This window comes from Balaenoptera physalus (assembly GCF_965194825.1).
Source record: "Balaenoptera physalus genome assembly, chromosome: 3".
Classification (NCBI taxonomy): Eukaryota; Metazoa; Chordata; class Mammalia; order Artiodactyla; family Balaenopteridae; genus Balaenoptera; species Balaenoptera physalus.
Window position 1 is genome coordinate 35,900,163 of NC_138890.1, and position 18,059 is coordinate 35,918,221.

Consider the following 18,059-nt stretch of genomic DNA (forward strand, 5'->3'; position numbering starts at 1 on the left):
TATGACTGCAAGGCAGATCTTTTTGTCCACATTGGTTATCTGGGAGAGCTGATCCCCTGAGAAATTCAGCAATTTCTTAAAATATGTAGCTGGTAAATGATGGAGTTGGGATTTGAACCCAGGCCTGTCTGACACCAAAACCCAGTCCCTTATTCACTGATGAAGCCAGTTCAAAATATTTAATTACTGAACATGGAATTAGTTCATATCCACTCTGGTCACTTTTCTGCATTTTTGAGAAGTTAATCTTCCCCATGTGATACTTTAAATATGAAACATATTTCTTAAAAGAAACATTATACCTATGCCTAAAAAGTATTTTCTTCTTTTTTAATAACTGTTACTTATTTTTCTTAAGGGAATTAAGCAAATAATTTGCTTATCCAATTTGAATCTAATTTGCTTTAAATTGATAAAATCCATTTATATTTATGTATTATACTAGAATACTAATTATAATTTTCTCTAGTAAATTAAAACACTTCATTTAATTTTCTGAATATCATTTCTAGACAAGTGTTGAAAGCTTCTAAATCATATACACCAGAATTTAAACTCTGGAAGGGTCACTCAAAATTATTTTCAAGTGCATCTTACCAGAAGTTGTCTTCACTACTTCAGTGGTATTTCTCAGTCCAACAAATGAAAATTGATAAAGCCTCCAAGATCTTGTGTCACCCACTTCAACAGAACTACGCTTCCATTGATAGACAATTTCTTCACGCGGATAGCCATCTGCCATGAGATAAGAAAGCACACATTGTAAATGATTAAAAATGAACATATGTGGCAACCATCTTCTATGAACAAGACACTGAGGGAGATACCAAGAGAGATAGTTTTGACTTAGATGAGGATCTTGGACTAAAAAGCATTACCATAGGGAAAGTCAATACAATTGCCCATATCCTAATGGGAAATTAGATTTAAAAACCATGAGGTCAAAATCACCCATGAAAAGCACTTAAATTGCATAGTAGGTATACTATACATGGTTTTGTATATACTATACGCATACTTTACATTGTCTGGGGTAAGATATAAAAAGTAGCCAGTATATAGTAAATAGTATATATGCAAGATATTGTTTATGGTGAAAGGGAGTCAACAGGGCAAGATTTTGAGAGTCATGCAGAAAACAGAAAATAATGGAAGAAGAGCAGACTCAAATCCCTCCCCAGGGCATGTCCTTGGAATAGAAGATGAATGGGAAAAATTACCTCACCTATTTACATTATTCTCTCTCTCAATTTGTTGAGGCTTCATTTTAATATACAGAAATCTGCAACTAAAAGCAGTAAGTAGAAATACCAAGGGGAAGCTACCAATGAGAACTATGTAGATTCCTTACAGCTCAGTTATGTTCAGCCAAAACAACATAAAGCATTCATGAAAGAAATATTACACTGATAATATAATGATTATCAGTACCTTTTCCTAGCCATAATATCCTAGAAAGCTTTCTCAATTTTTCTTCTAAATTATTCGTTTACTTATGGGGATGATGATCATACTTATTTCATGGAACTGATGGTCAATATATATTTGTTGAATGCATAAACATTATTTTATAAGTAAGCTGCAGAATAAACTCAAGTAAGATAGATGACAAAACTAGAAATCTTCTCAATTGTTTGTCTTCTAATAATGCTGTGGAAAGGTAATTTTGATTATGGAGGCTGATTGACTTCTTGGAATAAAATCCCTTGTTTACTTTTTTTCCTTTCTTTTGGTCCAACTCTTTGTCCACTGTATTTTATTAATAAGAAGAAAGAAAAAAGAAAGCCGAATCCCCAGATTGCTAGTGAGTGGTGGTAGCAGGCTGGTAGGGCTGGATGTGGTGAAAACTGAGAATACGAATGATAATATTAAGGAACTTCCTATGGACAACATGTTGGTGATTGAATTGTTTTAACAGCAGTAAGTAATATTAAGTTGATTTTGGGTTCAGAAGACAATTGTCGATCAGGAACCTGATGGCATAGAAATCACTGTTTCTTAAGGTTTAGCTGACTCAGTAGAGGAGCAATCCCAGTTGGAAAATTAAAAGAAACGAAATCCAATCTCCTAAACCTTAGGTAAGCTTTCACTAAAAAATATTCTATTCTTGGATGAAGTAGAACATATGAAATAAGATTTATAATGGGAATTTTTCTCAATATATATAATATACAGTGAAGTTTTCCTTTGGTTCTCTCTGGAAATGATGTTTATTGAAACAGGTGATTGGTTTTCTTTTTTTCTTTCTTTTTTTTTTCTTTTTTGAAAGTATTGTGATTATGATTTAGTTGGTTCTTAGGAGTCTCCATCACTCCCTGGCTGGGAAATTATACCTATATTAAAAACTTAAAACTCATAGCCAGTTTTTCATTCTACCCAATATGCACAATTGACAGTCCAAAAATAAGAAGGAGGTGAGCAATCTAACAGCAGAACAAATAGTGAGGCAAACGTGGGGGAAACTGAGGCTTGTTTTTGATTCAGACAGAAAATATCTGTGAAGGTTACTAAAGCTTAATTTGTATTAGAATCCTCATGCTTTTCTTGCTATAGTCTATTATCTGATGATAATAATAATAATTAATAAAATAATAAAGCTTTTGATTAAATCTTATTATGTGTGAGGTAGTGTACCAACCATTTTACATATATCAACAAAACAATATTGGGGTGAGGCAGGTCTTATAATTTCTATTGGGCACCTGTGTTATGAACTCATTGAGAGATTTAGTAATTTGCTCAAGTCTTTAGTGATGGAGTTGGGATTTGAATTGGACCCACATGACACCAAAAATCAGTCTTTTGCTCACTAGTAGATAACTAGTTTTAGGTATTACTAGAACTCCAGGTGGAAGAGGTAATTTTCAATTTTGTTATCTTTATAGGTATATCAAAACTGGAATGAACAAACAACATTGTTGGGTCTCTGTGTATCCTGATATGTAAAGGGAGAAAACAACTAGCAAATGTACTGCTACTCTCTTCTGGACCCGCGGAGGGAGTGGAGATGTATACTGCACATTTACCTCTTTCTACTGAGACCAGGACAAGCTTTACAATCCTTCTCAACAAAGGGCTCCAGGAAACAACTGCCAGTTTATTAAAAGTTTATGCCTCAATGAAATCTATTCGTAATTCCTGATAAAATAGATCCTTTTTTATGACGAAAGAGATTGTCAAAATCTTCAAAGTCAACAACACTGCTTAATGCAATTTTGCATTCTGTTTAAGTCTCCCAATTAACTGATATTGCAATCAGAAAGACTAAGTGGTGAGAGGGGATGCAGAATATAGAATGAGTATTACTTACAACTGGAGAATTCCAAGGGGCAGGAGTGTTCATCCATTGGAAAATTGTGCAACTGTAATTGGCACTCAGCATCAATTGTCAACCTAAATAGGAAGATATGAAACATAAATAGAAAGATTTTAGACTGTTTTAAAAAATGTACATTAGCACAATTTCTAGTGACCATTTGTTTTTATTCCTGGAGAGTATGGCACCCATTCTTATTGATAACACAAGGTGATCCTCACTGAAGAAATTCACCAAGTCCAGGAGAAAATTGTTGAAGACTTAATGTGGTCCATTTACTTTCACAGACTAAACAACAGGATCTCGTTGACCTCAACTCCATTTACTCAATATTTATTATCCCATAATTTTTTTGGCAAATTAATTGCACACGTGAGATTGCTCAGTGAATGCACTTAACTTACTGAATAGAACAAACTGTTTTAAGAACTTAAACTCATTCACTGTTTGCATGTAAATGAATACAGATAAATCTCAGATCTTATCTGCTAATTAAAGCAGAACCTTCTCTTTATAAGTAACTGTTAGCTGTTAGCTTTAAATTACTATATGTGAGTTTAAAAATACCCGTGTTTCACAATGGAGTATTATGCATTCTTACAAAGGAACACTATAAAGGCATTATATAGGATGTTAAAGAGTAGAAGAATATCTAATAGCAATCAAGAAATGTTAAATACATATACACAGACATATCAGAAAAATGTTTGCCAATGAGTCTCAATTATTTTGCATCTGAGGTGCTTATTAAACATACAGATTTTCTTTCCCAATAGAGCCTGGGACTCTAGGAGGGAGAAAATTTAAAGGAGTCCTAGATGTTTTGACCACCTTTGGGGAAGTATGAGTATATTGTTAAATTGTAATGGTGATGGGTTGATGATTATTAAAATTTCAAATCTGTTAGCTATATTTCTTACAATTACAGATATCAATCTTAAAGTAATAAAAGTTGTTTTATAAACATTTTATATTAAAAGTTTAGCATAAATTTTAATTGGGGAGATTTTATTTTTCTATGGTATAATAGAGCAATTACTGATCTTAAGATATAATTAATAATCATTGAGCCCTTAATTGTCTGCATGGCACTGAGTAAGGTGAATTTTTCTCTCACGTAATAAGAGTTATTATGGCTTTATTGTACTTGGACTCGTCCAAAGTCACAAATCTAGTGGCATAGTTGAGATTTGAACCCAAGATTATGTCTCCAAAGCTAGAGGTTTTAATCATTGTCACTCAGTAATTATATGCTCTTCCAAAGAAAAGATTAGTTTTATTCATAAGTGAAATTATAATTAAATTAGATATTTTATTAGTATCATTTCTCCAAATTAAACTGGAATTGTTAAAATTGAAGGTAATGTAGATTGCAGATAGGTACATAGATATATATGTGTATACACACATATTCATAACTCATTATAGATAAGCAACTCATTATAGATAAGCAACATATTCACAACTCATTACAGATAAGATAATGCTTATCATTATAGATAAGCATTATAGATAAGAATAAAATCATCTCTCTATATAGATTGGCAACTCATTCAAATCTTGAATGAATCTTATGAGAGATATTTTTGAGCTGGGGTCCACAATTTAATATTGTACAGTGACTCTGCAAGTTAATACAAGTGGAAAAATGACTATAATATTATGAGAACGATAAAGGGACTTGAGATAGTGTGACTTTACTTAATACTTCAAAAGTTAGACTGAGCTCTTATTTAGCAGACAAAATTTGATTTCCACTAGAGTCTAATTCCAGTCATTACCTTACATCTAATCTAATAAAACCCATGATGAAATCAAAATATATGCAATGAATTTCTTTTGTAATTGTGGCTCTTTTTTCTAGTAACTGATATAACTCTGATGATAAAGGCTTTGGATCCAGTTTAAAGTATTATATTTTATATCTTGAATATTACCTATGGCATAAAATATATGTCAGAAAGGCATTTAACATGAACCATTTTGAAGCTACAAGTTCCTGGATACTAAGATCTAGAAGAATCATACTATTCATATCTATTATTGAAAATATATACAAATAATTTAAATATTTGCTGTGCTTACTTTTTTATTAGGCTCATGTCCCTGTGAGAAAATAGAGTTCTCACATCAGTCAAAGAAAATGTTATACCTGTGTCCTTTGAAAAAGTTCATTGATAACAGAAAAAAACCTAATTTTGTATCATCACGTACTATTTTGATCAAGCATGCCAACCTGATTTAGGCTTGACATCTTTTGTTCTTTTTGTTTTAAGAGAACATGACTGATCTTTGCTTTATTCCCAGCAATTACTCCTTTCCTTTTCCAAAAGAATACCTTAAAGTGTAGAGCACTCGACCATCATTCCAAATTCTCAGCATCCTATTGGGGGTGGTTATCCAGTGTGCATCGGCCTTTTTGGAATTTCTGAAGAAAGTGTCTGGAATCCAGATTTTCCCCACCATGTTGCTATTCAATCGGAGGACTTTAATGGTGCTGTTAAATTTCAGACGTCTGTCATACCACGTTTGGGCAAAAAATATATCAATTGTATATTCCTGTTTTAAAGAAAAAGATGAAATGGAACATCCTTTATATAGTAGGATTGTATTGTAGAGCATTTGTTTGTATTTATCACATATGTTCTCATTGCCCAAACAAAGCAAAGCTACTTTGGCTTTGAATAGTCCAAAAGAAAGCAGAAGCTTGGCTAAGGAGACTTACCCATCTTTTGTAGACAATACATTATGAAAAAACAGACCTAAGTGAATTCTGGCAAAAGAACATAGCCCTGATACAGTTGTTTGCATTAGGTATTTATGGAGCAGTTATTTTGGGCCAGCTAATTCTTTGTCGCAGGGGCTGTCTTGTGTATTTTAGGATGTTTACTACCATTCCTACTGTCTACCTACTAGGTGCCAGTAGCACCAAAAACAAACCCCACCCCCAAGTTGTGACAACTAATAATATCTCCAGACATTGCCAATTGTCTCTTGAGGAGATCAATTACTCAGGTTCAAAAACCACTGCTATGGAGTAAAAGAAAGTCCAGAACAGTTCTCAAAACAGTTCTAAACCGGAGCTCTGGAAGCTAAGCTACCTCACCTCACAATAAAGTGAGGATCCTAGAGAATCTATCTTGTTAGGTAGCATGAAGATAGAAAAGGGGAATACACTATACACAAAAAGCACTTTGTGCCCTGTCTGGCAGATAGCAAACACCCAAAGTAAGGTAACTATTTTTAGTTTTTACTATTACAGTTGTTGTCTTCTTTTTATAAACAAGAGGAAATGCACCAATTAAAAGACAGTCTTTACTACTGTACTAATCTCTATCACTAATCTCTATCACAGAACATATTTAAAAGTGCTATGATGACAAGTGACTTTGTAATAATTATACCCTCATGTACGTATATATCACTAAAGTGGCAACTTTAATCAAAGAAAAGAAAGTGTGATGTGAATTAGACCTGGAGTCATAACACCCAAGATCTAATTTGCCTATCATATTTAGATATTATTTAGCATGATTTTATAATTCTATTTTAGTCATGTCTGTAAATGAGAAAATTAAAGAACAAACCCTTGGTGTTCTTAGAACATGACCCCCAGTGTTCTTAGAATATGAGAGTTGGGGGATGGGAGTCATTCACATTTCCTAGTCTAATCCCCTCTACCCACCACCATGTATGATGAAGAATAAAAAAAAAAAAATCAGGATGAGACTATAATCTTCTTCCTTTGCCTCATTTGCATTGTTCTGGATTATATCTTTGCACTCCTGCCCCTGTATCTCACTGTAATTCACTACATTGTCACTGGGGTAAGTCATACCACTTTGTTTACTAGTTAATTGCATATTTGCAGTCCACAAGTAATGAGAGGGGAACTTCTTCTATGAAATATTCTTTATCAACTAATCAGTGATGTGCCAATAGGTAGAGTTACTCAATAATTTCTGATCCACGTTTTGGCAAACACACACAGACAAAAGGTTTAAAATTCTTTAAACCAGCATTTCATAAACTGATCCTGGGACAGTAGTTCTGGGCACTAGTATTCCTGAAACTGTAAGTTCTGTGTTTAAACAAACTACATATATAGCTGATTCTTCTTAGATATTTACAACTTGCATCAGAATTTTAGTTGTAAAGAAGTAACATGATAGCATTTGTTTAATGGTTAAACAAGCGAACTTACTTGCATGGAGTATGCAGGTGGTGGTATACTTTTTTTTAATCAGCCCAGTTGAAAGCAATAAATGTTTTTCATCTCTCTGACTCAGCAGAGCGTCCTTATTGCTTCCTTGGCAAACACTATTTTAAAGTTACAGTATCACTATGTTATGTTATGTTATATTATGTTCTACTCTATTCTATATAGGCTCCAATCTAATTTCTTATTTCAGATTTGGATAGAAAGCTTTATAAAAGAACAAAGTTACATTTATTGTTAAATCTAATGCACTATTTCCTCTGAGAAACAATTCTGATTTGAAGCAAACTATGACCTCTTTACACCTTGAATATTCTAAAAAGTAGTAGAGCACTATATTTTATTTTGTAGTAAGCAGGACCTACCAAATAAGCAGTGAGTGTTGAATTTTAAGATTATAGCATTTACCCAAGGTAATTTTATACATATGATCACATTTAATTTTTGTAACAAATCATTAAAGATAATTATCTTTATATTACAAGGGAGAAAAAAGGATCTGAAAGATTCTCTCTCCCTTCCAAATTTTTTTTTTGTTGGTATAGCCCTTGCTATTTCTGTGATACCACATTTCCTCTCTAATATGTTAATATAATAGACAATTAGAAACTTACCATATTGATAGCATTCACTGGACCAATGCTATTTACGTACATGTCTGTGTGAATTAATGTTGGTTTCACTGTAAAGAGAACCATAGAAATATGTACATATGGAGAAGCATAATATTTTAATGCTTAGTCCTTGTTATTCTAGAAAGAGATTTATTTTGCTACATTAGAAGTGATTTATTCACAGCTAACTTGTTGCTAGTGACTAATTTGCTACATTTAGCTATTTTCAAAGAAGTATCTTAAGCACATAAACACAATAACTAAGCATAGCAGAGTTTTGAAACTGATTATCCTTTTAAGACTATATAAAAATGAATAAATAAGAAAACACTGCTCAGATTTTCTTCATCCATCTCTCAGATATCCTTAATTTTATTATCTTTCCTTTAAGTTCTAGAACTGATTTGGGCATTCTAACTTGACTGGGCCCATATAGAAAAAAATAGCTACTTAGTGATCTAGAAAATTATATGCATTAGAAACATGAAGGAGACATAAAAAGCAACAAGTATTATGAATTGTTTCTGAAACATTCCTCCCTGTTGATTCCTTTTATGACCACTTTATCCTCATTCACCTCTAGCCAATACAAAATCAATCTTCCTCAATGATTTAATGAATTCTGTGACTCATCAAATAATACGAGGAAACCATATGGAACCCAATACACACCTATTTGTCAAGGAGGACTGATATTAAAAATCATGTAGTATTACATCCATGACCTAATGAATGTGCTCCATTTTCATTTAACATTTAATGAACAAGGATTCATAATACCATTCATTCTGGGCTTCAATTCAACAAGTACATTTCTCTCATCTTTATCCATTTTCCTTGAAGTGCCATGCTGTAATTCTCTGTGATGGAGTGGATTCTTCACTCCTCCCTGCATCTGTAACCTTGCCTTCACATCAGTGAGGCTACTTCTCTGCCTCTGAACTTTGAGCCTGACCATTTGACTTGCATTGGCTAATAATATATGGACGAAAGCATTAAGCCTTATGAGCTTCTATTTTCTCTCTTGTTCTTTGCTATTGTCATGAGAAGGATATGCCTAGCTAATATGCTGGTCCCAGGAGTGGAATGAGAATACAGCTTTCTTAAATGAGCAGCTCCAACCTGGCTGAGCTTAGATTAGACCACCCCCAGCAAAGTGCTAAATAAATGCTTATTACTGTATACCACTGAAATTCTGTGGTTGTCTGTTACACAGCTATAGATAAGCAGTATGTCCTTTCTTTCTTTTTTTTAAATTAGTTTTTATTGGAGTCTAGTTGATTTACAATATTGTGTTAGTTTCAGGTGTACAGCAAAGTGAATCAGTTACACATATACATATATCCACTCGTTTTTAGATTCTATTCCCATGTAGTTCATCACAGATTACTGAGTAGAGTTCCCTATGCTATACAGTAGGTTCTTATTAGTTATCTATTTTATATATAGTAGTGTGTGCTTGTTTGTTTTTGATGTTTCTTCAAAAAGAAGTTGTCACTTTTCTTCTATAGTCTTTGTCTGAGATGTCTAGGAAAATTTAAATTTCTATCTCTCATGCTAACTTGAAAATCATCTTTCTTCATTTTGAACTTAACAGTGCCCTGTCTACCCCCAGACCTGAATGCTGTTTATACATTCTTTATTTTTACAGTATTTAGTAAAAGTATCATTTATATCCTTCTGGTTATTGAAATGGGCTGATGCTTTCTCCTAAGGTGGTAGACTTGTTTTTATCTAACCCACATCACAAAGGGCTTTAACATACCTCCTATATCAGGTCGAAGTTTATTATCATATCCTTCCAGGAGGTTGTTTAAGATGACAGTGACATCACCCTCCGGAACCTTTGGAGTCAAGACCCATGTTTTGTTAGAAGCATAATCTTCATAGTCATCATCAGATTTTTGGCTAGTGAGGCTAAGAAAACAAAATACTGGTCAAGAAACATACAGACTCCATCCAAGTTGACTTTTACTCACAGACCACTGGTAGGAAAGGAGAAATGAAACAGGATGACAGGAATGCGTTACACTGGATTATAGTGAAGATTCTCAGCTGAGGGTTAGTGTAGCTAATTAAACTTCACAGATGTAGATTAAAATCTATTCAAGTATACTCTTCAGTTTTCCACAATGCTCTGTCCTCCCATCTATAAGTGTACCATGTTTTACCCGTTACTTTCGCCTTTTCCATAGTTGATGATCTTCCCGTCCACCTGCCCAACTTCATAAAGGACTTATAAAAAAAAAAAAACACAACTATTTTTGTGAAAGTAATGCTTAAATGATCATAATGTAGTCTAGGAGTTCAGGCATAATGTCTACTTCTTCCTCCTTTGAGAAATTAACTTGCTCCAACCTATTAATGAAAGTAAGAGACTGATAATTAGATTCACTCCCACAAACTGCCAGACAAGTCTCTCCCCCCTCAACTGAACTACTAAGGAGAGGCTCAGTCTTGCTGCCTTTCCTTCCTCCAGGGTGTGTGTATGTGTATTTTTTTTTTTCCCTCACTTGCACTGAAAGCAAGGGCGGTTCATTTATCTTTGATTGTTAACAACCTGGTACTATGAAGAAAGATGTAGCTGTAGACTTTAAACCACTCTTTATTACAGCAAAAGCTCCTGAGCTAGAAACTCACACTAATGGTTAATGTACTACAATCATAGAAGTGAAATTACCTATTTGGAATAATCAAAAAGTGACATAATATTCTATGATTCAGTTTTCTATGCCAAAACCTATCAGAAAAGCCACAACTGGACCAGAAACTAAGGCTGATTTTGGAAGGATATTGGAATTCCTATAGTTTGCCTCTCCCCTGCCCCAAACTCCATCCTCTCCCCTCCACACACAAAATGATTATATTTGCCAGATCTAGGGGCAATGTAAAACCTTGCAAAAGCTGCCATTTTAATTGTTATCAATATTTAATTTTTATCAGTATGGTTACTTTTGTTGCTTATGGTCAAATAAAAAAATACAAAATAAAGTTTCTCATCCCAGTTCTCATCTTCAGTTTATTTTCTTAAAGATATGGTAAGAAAGAATCTCGTCAGAAATCAAATCACTGCCACATTACCCTGAATATGTATCATATTCTCAAACCATATATTATACTCAATTATACTCATTTGTCAAGATAGATAAATATGTACATATATAACATATATATGTACAGATAAATAGATAGATGACTAAAAATGGTAGGAGAAAGCTGATTATGTGATTAATCTGGTTTGAGAATGAGGATGGGAGATGAAATTTTAAAAGTAATCACTGGCGTGAATCAACTTAATAAGCAAGTAATCTTTTTATTCCTTTAAAGCTTTATGAATAGGAAACATAAAAACTGAGTCACACATTTGCATAAAACCTGACATAGCCAGTCTTATATCTTGCACTTCAGTTAACATAAGAACTTTAAACAAAATTTGAATTTCATAGAGCACCCCTAGAGGGTATGTATGATGGGCTGGACAAAGCTTCAACCAGCTCTCAAAGAGAATTACTTCAATGCAGGCAGAGAGCAGTTGTCTGCTAGGAAAATTCCTCTTAAGCCTCAATTCATCATTTCTCTACAGCACTGATGAACTCTGTGTAATAGAGTTCTAATCCTATGACCTAAATCTTACTAGTTTAAGAAGAAAAAAAAAGTTACCTGACAAAGAAATTTTCAAATCCCCCTGATAACTCATTGAGAAAAGAATGTAGTTGGCCCATTGGATGTTGGATGTTATCATGATGAAATTTTATCACTGTTTAATTTGTTCAGGCAACTGGTCAGGGAACTAGATCCCACATGCTTGCTGCAACTAAGAGTTCACATGTCACAACTAAGGAGCCCACATGCCACAACTAAGGTGCTGGCAAGCTGCAACTAAGGAAACCTGGAGCCGCAACTAAGGAGTCCACCTGCCAAAACTAAGGACCCTGCCTGCGGCAACTAAGACCCCACACAACCAAATAAATAAATAAATAAATATTTTTTTTAAAAAAAGAAAAAAAGTATATTTCTTAAAAGGAATACAACTTTCTAGAATTGCACCAGTAATTCTCTTAGAGTCATCATCTATTGGATGCCAGAACAATAATCAAATAGATTATTTCACATAAAAGTGTCAGTGACAGATTTGGCCATACTTCAGGATGCCTACTTAGCCATAAAGAGGTAAAATAGAGTAGAGAAATTAAAAGCATACACTCAGGAGTTAGAAAGTACCGGGTTAGACTTCTGGCTTCATATCTTGCCTGCCACTTACTATTTTATGACCTTGGGCAAATTATTTAACCTTGTTAATCTTCACCAAGTTCTCATCTTTAAAATAGAGTTAATACTAGTATTCATATCACATTTTTGTGCAAGGTTAAGATAATACTTACTAAGTGCTTAGCACAGTACCTGACACATAGCTCTGAAAGTAGATTTATAACAAGAGTTCCAATCTTTTAACTAAAACCTGAATCTACAGATACTGCTTCCAGGCTTTGATCTAGAATGGACTGAGAAGAACTAAAACCAGATGTTACCCAGGAAGAAAAATTATGAACCCCTACATTACAAATAAATGAAGTTTTAATTCTCTAGAGTGTTCCCGGCTGAGGTCTAAATTAATGGGGCTGATGAATAATCTGGGGTTGTTTCCAGATTTGTTAAAAAAAAAAAAAAAAAAGAAAGAAAAAAACTCTCTCATTCAAAATTGGCTGTTTCTTCAGAATTCTTTGGAATCAAGACCTCCTCACTTATAGGTGGGCTCTCTAGGGATAATGAAGATGACCATTAGATAAGGCATTCTGTGGAACTGTGAACTCCATGAGAAAGCCTGGGCAGAAATAGATTGATAATGATGTAAGAAAACTGACTTAACAGTTGAGTGGGCTGAGAGCAAACATAAACTTGAACTTCTAGCTAAAGGCACCTATCTAAATGTAATGGCCAGGCTCCCTGACTTCAGAGTATACTACAAAGCTATAGTAATCAAGACAGTATGGTACTGGCACAAAAACAGAAATATAGATCAATGGAACAGGATAGAAAGCCCAGAGATAAACCCACACACATATGGTCACCTTATTTTTGATAAAGGAGGCAAGCATATACAATGGAGAAAAGACAGCCTCTTCAATAAGTGGTGCTGGGAAAACTGGACAGCTACATGTAAAAAACTATAATTAGAAATGAAATGAGAACACTCTTTACCACTATACACAAAAATAAACTCAAAATGGATTACAGACCTAAATGTAAGACTGGGTTCTATAAAACTCTTAGAGGGGGCTTCCCTGGTGGCGCAGTGGTTGAGAATCTGCCTGCCAATGCAGGCGACATGGGTTCGAGCCCTGGTCTGGGAAGATCCCACATGCCGCGGAGCAACTAGGCCCGTGAGCCACAATTACTGAGCCTGCGCATCTGGAGCCTGTGCTCTGCAGCAAGAGAGGCCACGACAGTGAAAGGCCTGCACACCGCAATGAAGAGTGGCCCCCTCTCGCCGCAACTAGAGAAAGCCCTCGCACAGAAACGAAGACCCAACACGGCCAAAAATAAAAAAAAAAAAAAAAAAAAAAAAAACTCTTAGAGGAAAATACAGGCAGAACACTCTTTGACATAAATCGCAGTAATATCTTTTTCAATCTGTCTCCTAGAGTAAGGGAAATAAAAACAAAAATAAACAAATGGGACCTAATCAAACTCAAAAGCTTTTGCACAGCAAAGGAAACCATAAACAAAATGAAAGACAACCCACAGAATGGGAGAAAATATTTGCAAACAATGCAACTGACAAGGGATTAATCTCCAAAATTTACAAACAGCTCATGCGGCTCAGTATCAAAAAAAAATCAACCACCCAATCAAAATATGGGCAGAAGACCTAAATAGACATTTCTCCAAAGGAGACATACAGATGGCCAAGAGGCACATGAAAAGATGTTTAACATTGCTAATTACTAGAGAAACACAAGTCAAAACTACAATGAGATATCACCTCACACCTGTCAGAATGGCCATCATCAAAAAGTCTACAAACAATAAATGCTGGAGAGGGTGTGGAGAAAAGGGAACCCTCTTCCACTGTTGGTGGGAATGTAAATTGATACAGCCACTATGGAGAACAGTATGGAGGTTCCTTAAAAAACTAAAAATAGAACTACCATACGACCCAGCAATCCCACTCCTGGGCATATACCATGAGAAAACCATAATTCAAAAAGAGTCATGTACCACAATGTTCATTGCAGCTCTATTTACAATAGCCAGGACATGGAAGCAACCTAAGTGTCCATCAACAGATGAATGGATAAAGATGCGGCACATATATAAAATGGAATATTACTCAGCTATAGAAAGAAACGAAATTGAGTTATTTGTAGTGAGGTGGATGGACCTAGAGTCTGTCATACAGAGTGAAGTAAGTCAGAAAGAGAAAAACAAATACCACATGCTAACACATATATATGGAATTAAAAAAAAAAAAAAAGGTTCTGAAGAACCTAGGGGCAGGACAGGAATAAAGACACAGACGTAGAGAATGGACTTGAGGACACGGGGAGGGGGAAGGGTAAGCTGGGATGAAGTGAGAGAGTGGCATGGACTTATATATACTACCAAATGGAAAATAGATAGCTAGTGGGAAGCAGCCGCATAGCACAGGGAGATCAGCTCGGTGTTTTTTGACCACCTAGAGGGGTGGGATCGGGAGGGTGGGAGGGAAACGCAAGAGGGAGGAGATATGGGGATATATGTATATATGTAGCTGATTCACTTTGTTATAAAGCAGAAACTAACACACCACTGTAAAGCAATTATACTCCAATAAAGATGTTAAAAAAAGTAAAAAAATTAAAATTAAAATTAAATAAAAATATAATAAATAAATAAATGTAATGGCCTTTTGATAAAGGAGCACAATGGTTTACACCTATTCCACTTTCTTACTATACTTAACAGCTTTGCAGTGCAAATAACCTCTCCAATCTTCTCCCATGTACCACTATTTCAAAGTGAGACCTCTGAAGCTTCCCTCACATCAACTTGTGCTATCACACCCTATTTTTTGATAAATTCATACACTAAGAGTTCAGAGATCATGCTGGAGATTAAGATTGTTAACTTTCTAGATTCTGGGAAAGAACCCACCACTATTACAAATTACTACTGCATTATGTTTCCTCTTCAAAGAGCATTCAAATATCAGAAATAAAACGTTGATATTTAAAAAATAATAATAAAAATAAATAAACGTAATGGCCTTTAGAAGTGATTAGTCCTTATTGTGCCCTTTATAGACTAAACATAATCTTTTAAAGGTAAAGAACTGAAGATAACATTACTCTTAAATTAACTTACCATAAGGAAAAGCATTTTTTTTTTGTAGTCTGAGTGATAATTTCTGAAAGACAGTGCCAGAAAAGGTTATAAAGTTTTCATCTTTGAAAGTTTAAAAAAAATTGTTAGAAAGCCATCCAACCAAGAGCCTTGGAGCAGCAGCATAAGATCTCCTGGGAAATTTCTAGAAATGTAGAACCCTGGGCCCCACCTGGACTCCTGAATCAGAATCTTTATTTTAACAAGATGTTCAAGAGGTTCATATGCATATTAAAATTTGAGAATCTCAGTCATAAAGTGTTTAAACCAGGGGTGCTTACTCGTGTGTGTGTGTGTGTGTGTGTGTGTTTGTGTGTATGTTTGTGTGTTGGGGTGGGATCTTTAAAAAAAAACAGATTCCCAGTTCCCTACTTTAGTTCTTCTGACTCTGAATCTCTCTGTTGTAAATTAGATTATTAATTTTAATTTTCATCTTTACATTTTTATGCATGATTTGAATGTATGCATGATTAAAAACATGTAATGAGTTCATGTTTATAATCAGAAACAAAACTCAATTTTATTTAAGAACAAAGAAGCTTTTAAAAACAAATACTGAATAGATGTTCAGTGAATGAGAAGATCTCGCAATTAGAAGATTTTACTTGAATTTTGGTACATATTTTGGATATTTGCCACTGTGAAGATTAATTATGCAGTTTATACAATTTTAAATTTTAATCCAGGTATTTCATATTTTCACGGATTCAATAAGCTGTGAGTTTTGTAGGAAGAAAAATCTAGTCATTGTATTCTTCTAGGGTAGTATAACAGCAAACATTTGGGTGAGAAACAAAAACATTTGTCTTTTCATTTGGGTATCTTCAAATCCATTGGTGTTTGGTATCATAAACACAGAATATATATTTTTCTTTCTCTGCCTACAATCTTCTCTCCAACTCCTAAACCAATATTGGGCATGGCTTATTCCTTCTAAGTTTTCAATTTTCAACACAAGAATCATCTTCTGAATAGGAGTAGAGGTCATTTCTGTTCTATCTACCTTTGTCACCCACCTGACCCTTTATATGTTCTAGCCAGTCCTTTGACTGATTCACAGCATTTGTTACAATGTATGTTTACTGACTTGCTTATTGTCTGTTTCCATTACTAAACTATAAATTCCATGAGTGCATGGAATTTACAATTAAAATTTGTGAAAAGAATCTTTTTTTTTTTGCTAACTAGTTTTCCTAAGATAAATAATATTACCAACAACGGCTATTGTTAAACATTTACCATGTTCTACGGATAACTTTAAGGACTTCACATACATTCTCCCACTTAATCTTTAAAACACCGATATTCCTACAATTATTTCCACTTTGCAAATGAAGAAAAACGATGATATTTACCAACAGTCATTTTAGTTTGCCAAAACCCAAATGTTTAACCATTATGCTGCTAGGCTTTGAAAAAAGAATTGGGACCAAAGAATCTGTGACTGTACATTCATCAAAAAAATAAGATCATCTAAAACAAATGGCTGCTCAAGCTCATTTTCCCTTAGGACAATAAATTAGTTTATGCCTGAGTTCAATAAAAGTAAGGCACCTTCAGCACAAAGTTAATAACATTCAAATTTCATAAACTTGCCATTGCAGATACCAATGATTTGATCTCCCCACACTGAGGAATAGAAGCAGAGCTTGTAATTTAACTTAATGGATGTGATCAGCTGCCTCAAACTCTTTCATGACTTGGAAAGCAATGCACACTGCAAGGGCAAGGCATAAGCTAGTTCATTTCAAAGAATGTCTTCCAGGCACAGCAAAAGGTGGACTTTGGTATACAGTGTAGGAACAGCTATGCCAGGTGAGTATATATCCTCGGAGGGCACAGGGGACTTACAATCTGATCATGGGAGGAGGAGACTTCCTCTGTGCTGTCCTGGAGGACCAGGGATTCCTGAGAAACACTGTGGTTTAGTGAGTAGGAGCATTGGGGAACAAGTTACTCTTTCATACACAGCCTTTAGTGGCCTATGGGATTCTATATCTCCTAGTAAGGACATGTAAGAACCTGTGCAGAACTTGTTGGGAAGGGTGCTCTATGCACAGGTGAAATACGCACTCACATACTCACCTGTGTGAATTATTCTGCCTACAATGATCCCCTTAGCTCCTACCTCGTTCAATTTTTTGATAATTAGGTCAACAGCTGTTGGTAAGTGTGTTTATTTGACTGAGTCAATTATCAGATTATATATTCCTATGTCTGAAATGCAAACAGTTTATTAGCAATCGCCAATGACCCGTATCAAATAAATTTCTCTGGGGGTTTATTAGCTAAGATGAATTTTTTTTTGCAAGTATCAAAACATTCAAACTAAATTGGGAGGGATATATAACTTTAAAGCTTAATGTCGGATAAGCCTCATGGTGCTCTGATTCAGCTTCTCAACTATGTATTTAACAACTCAGACTCTTTCTGTCTCACCCTTCTGTCCTCCATGCTATCACCCTGAACCCAAAGATGGCTTAACTGTACAGTCACAAGATGCTTGCAACAACTCCTTACCTCTATGCTTCCTTGTTTATATCCATGA

General features: G+C 34.6%; 1 protein-coding gene across 2 annotated transcripts in view; it reads right to left on the bottom strand.

The window, feature by feature from the left end:
• GABRG2 (gamma-aminobutyric acid type A receptor subunit gamma2) overlaps nt 1-18,059 on the bottom strand; it is a 131,017-nt gene that overhangs the window by 81,077 nt on the left and 31,881 nt on the right. For both annotated transcript variants that reach the window (XM_082456489.1, XM_082456488.1), the window contains exons 2-6: nt 9,915-10,066; nt 8,150-8,217; nt 5,655-5,875; nt 3,311-3,393; nt 598-735 (exon numbers count right to left, since the gene is read on the bottom strand). In XM_082456489.1, coding sequence (XP_082312615.1) covers nt 598-735; nt 3,311-3,393; nt 5,655-5,875; nt 8,150-8,217; nt 9,915-10,066 — 662 coding nt within the window. The remainder of the gene's footprint in view (nt 1-597; nt 736-3,310; nt 3,394-5,654; nt 5,876-8,149; nt 8,218-9,914; nt 10,067-18,059) is intronic.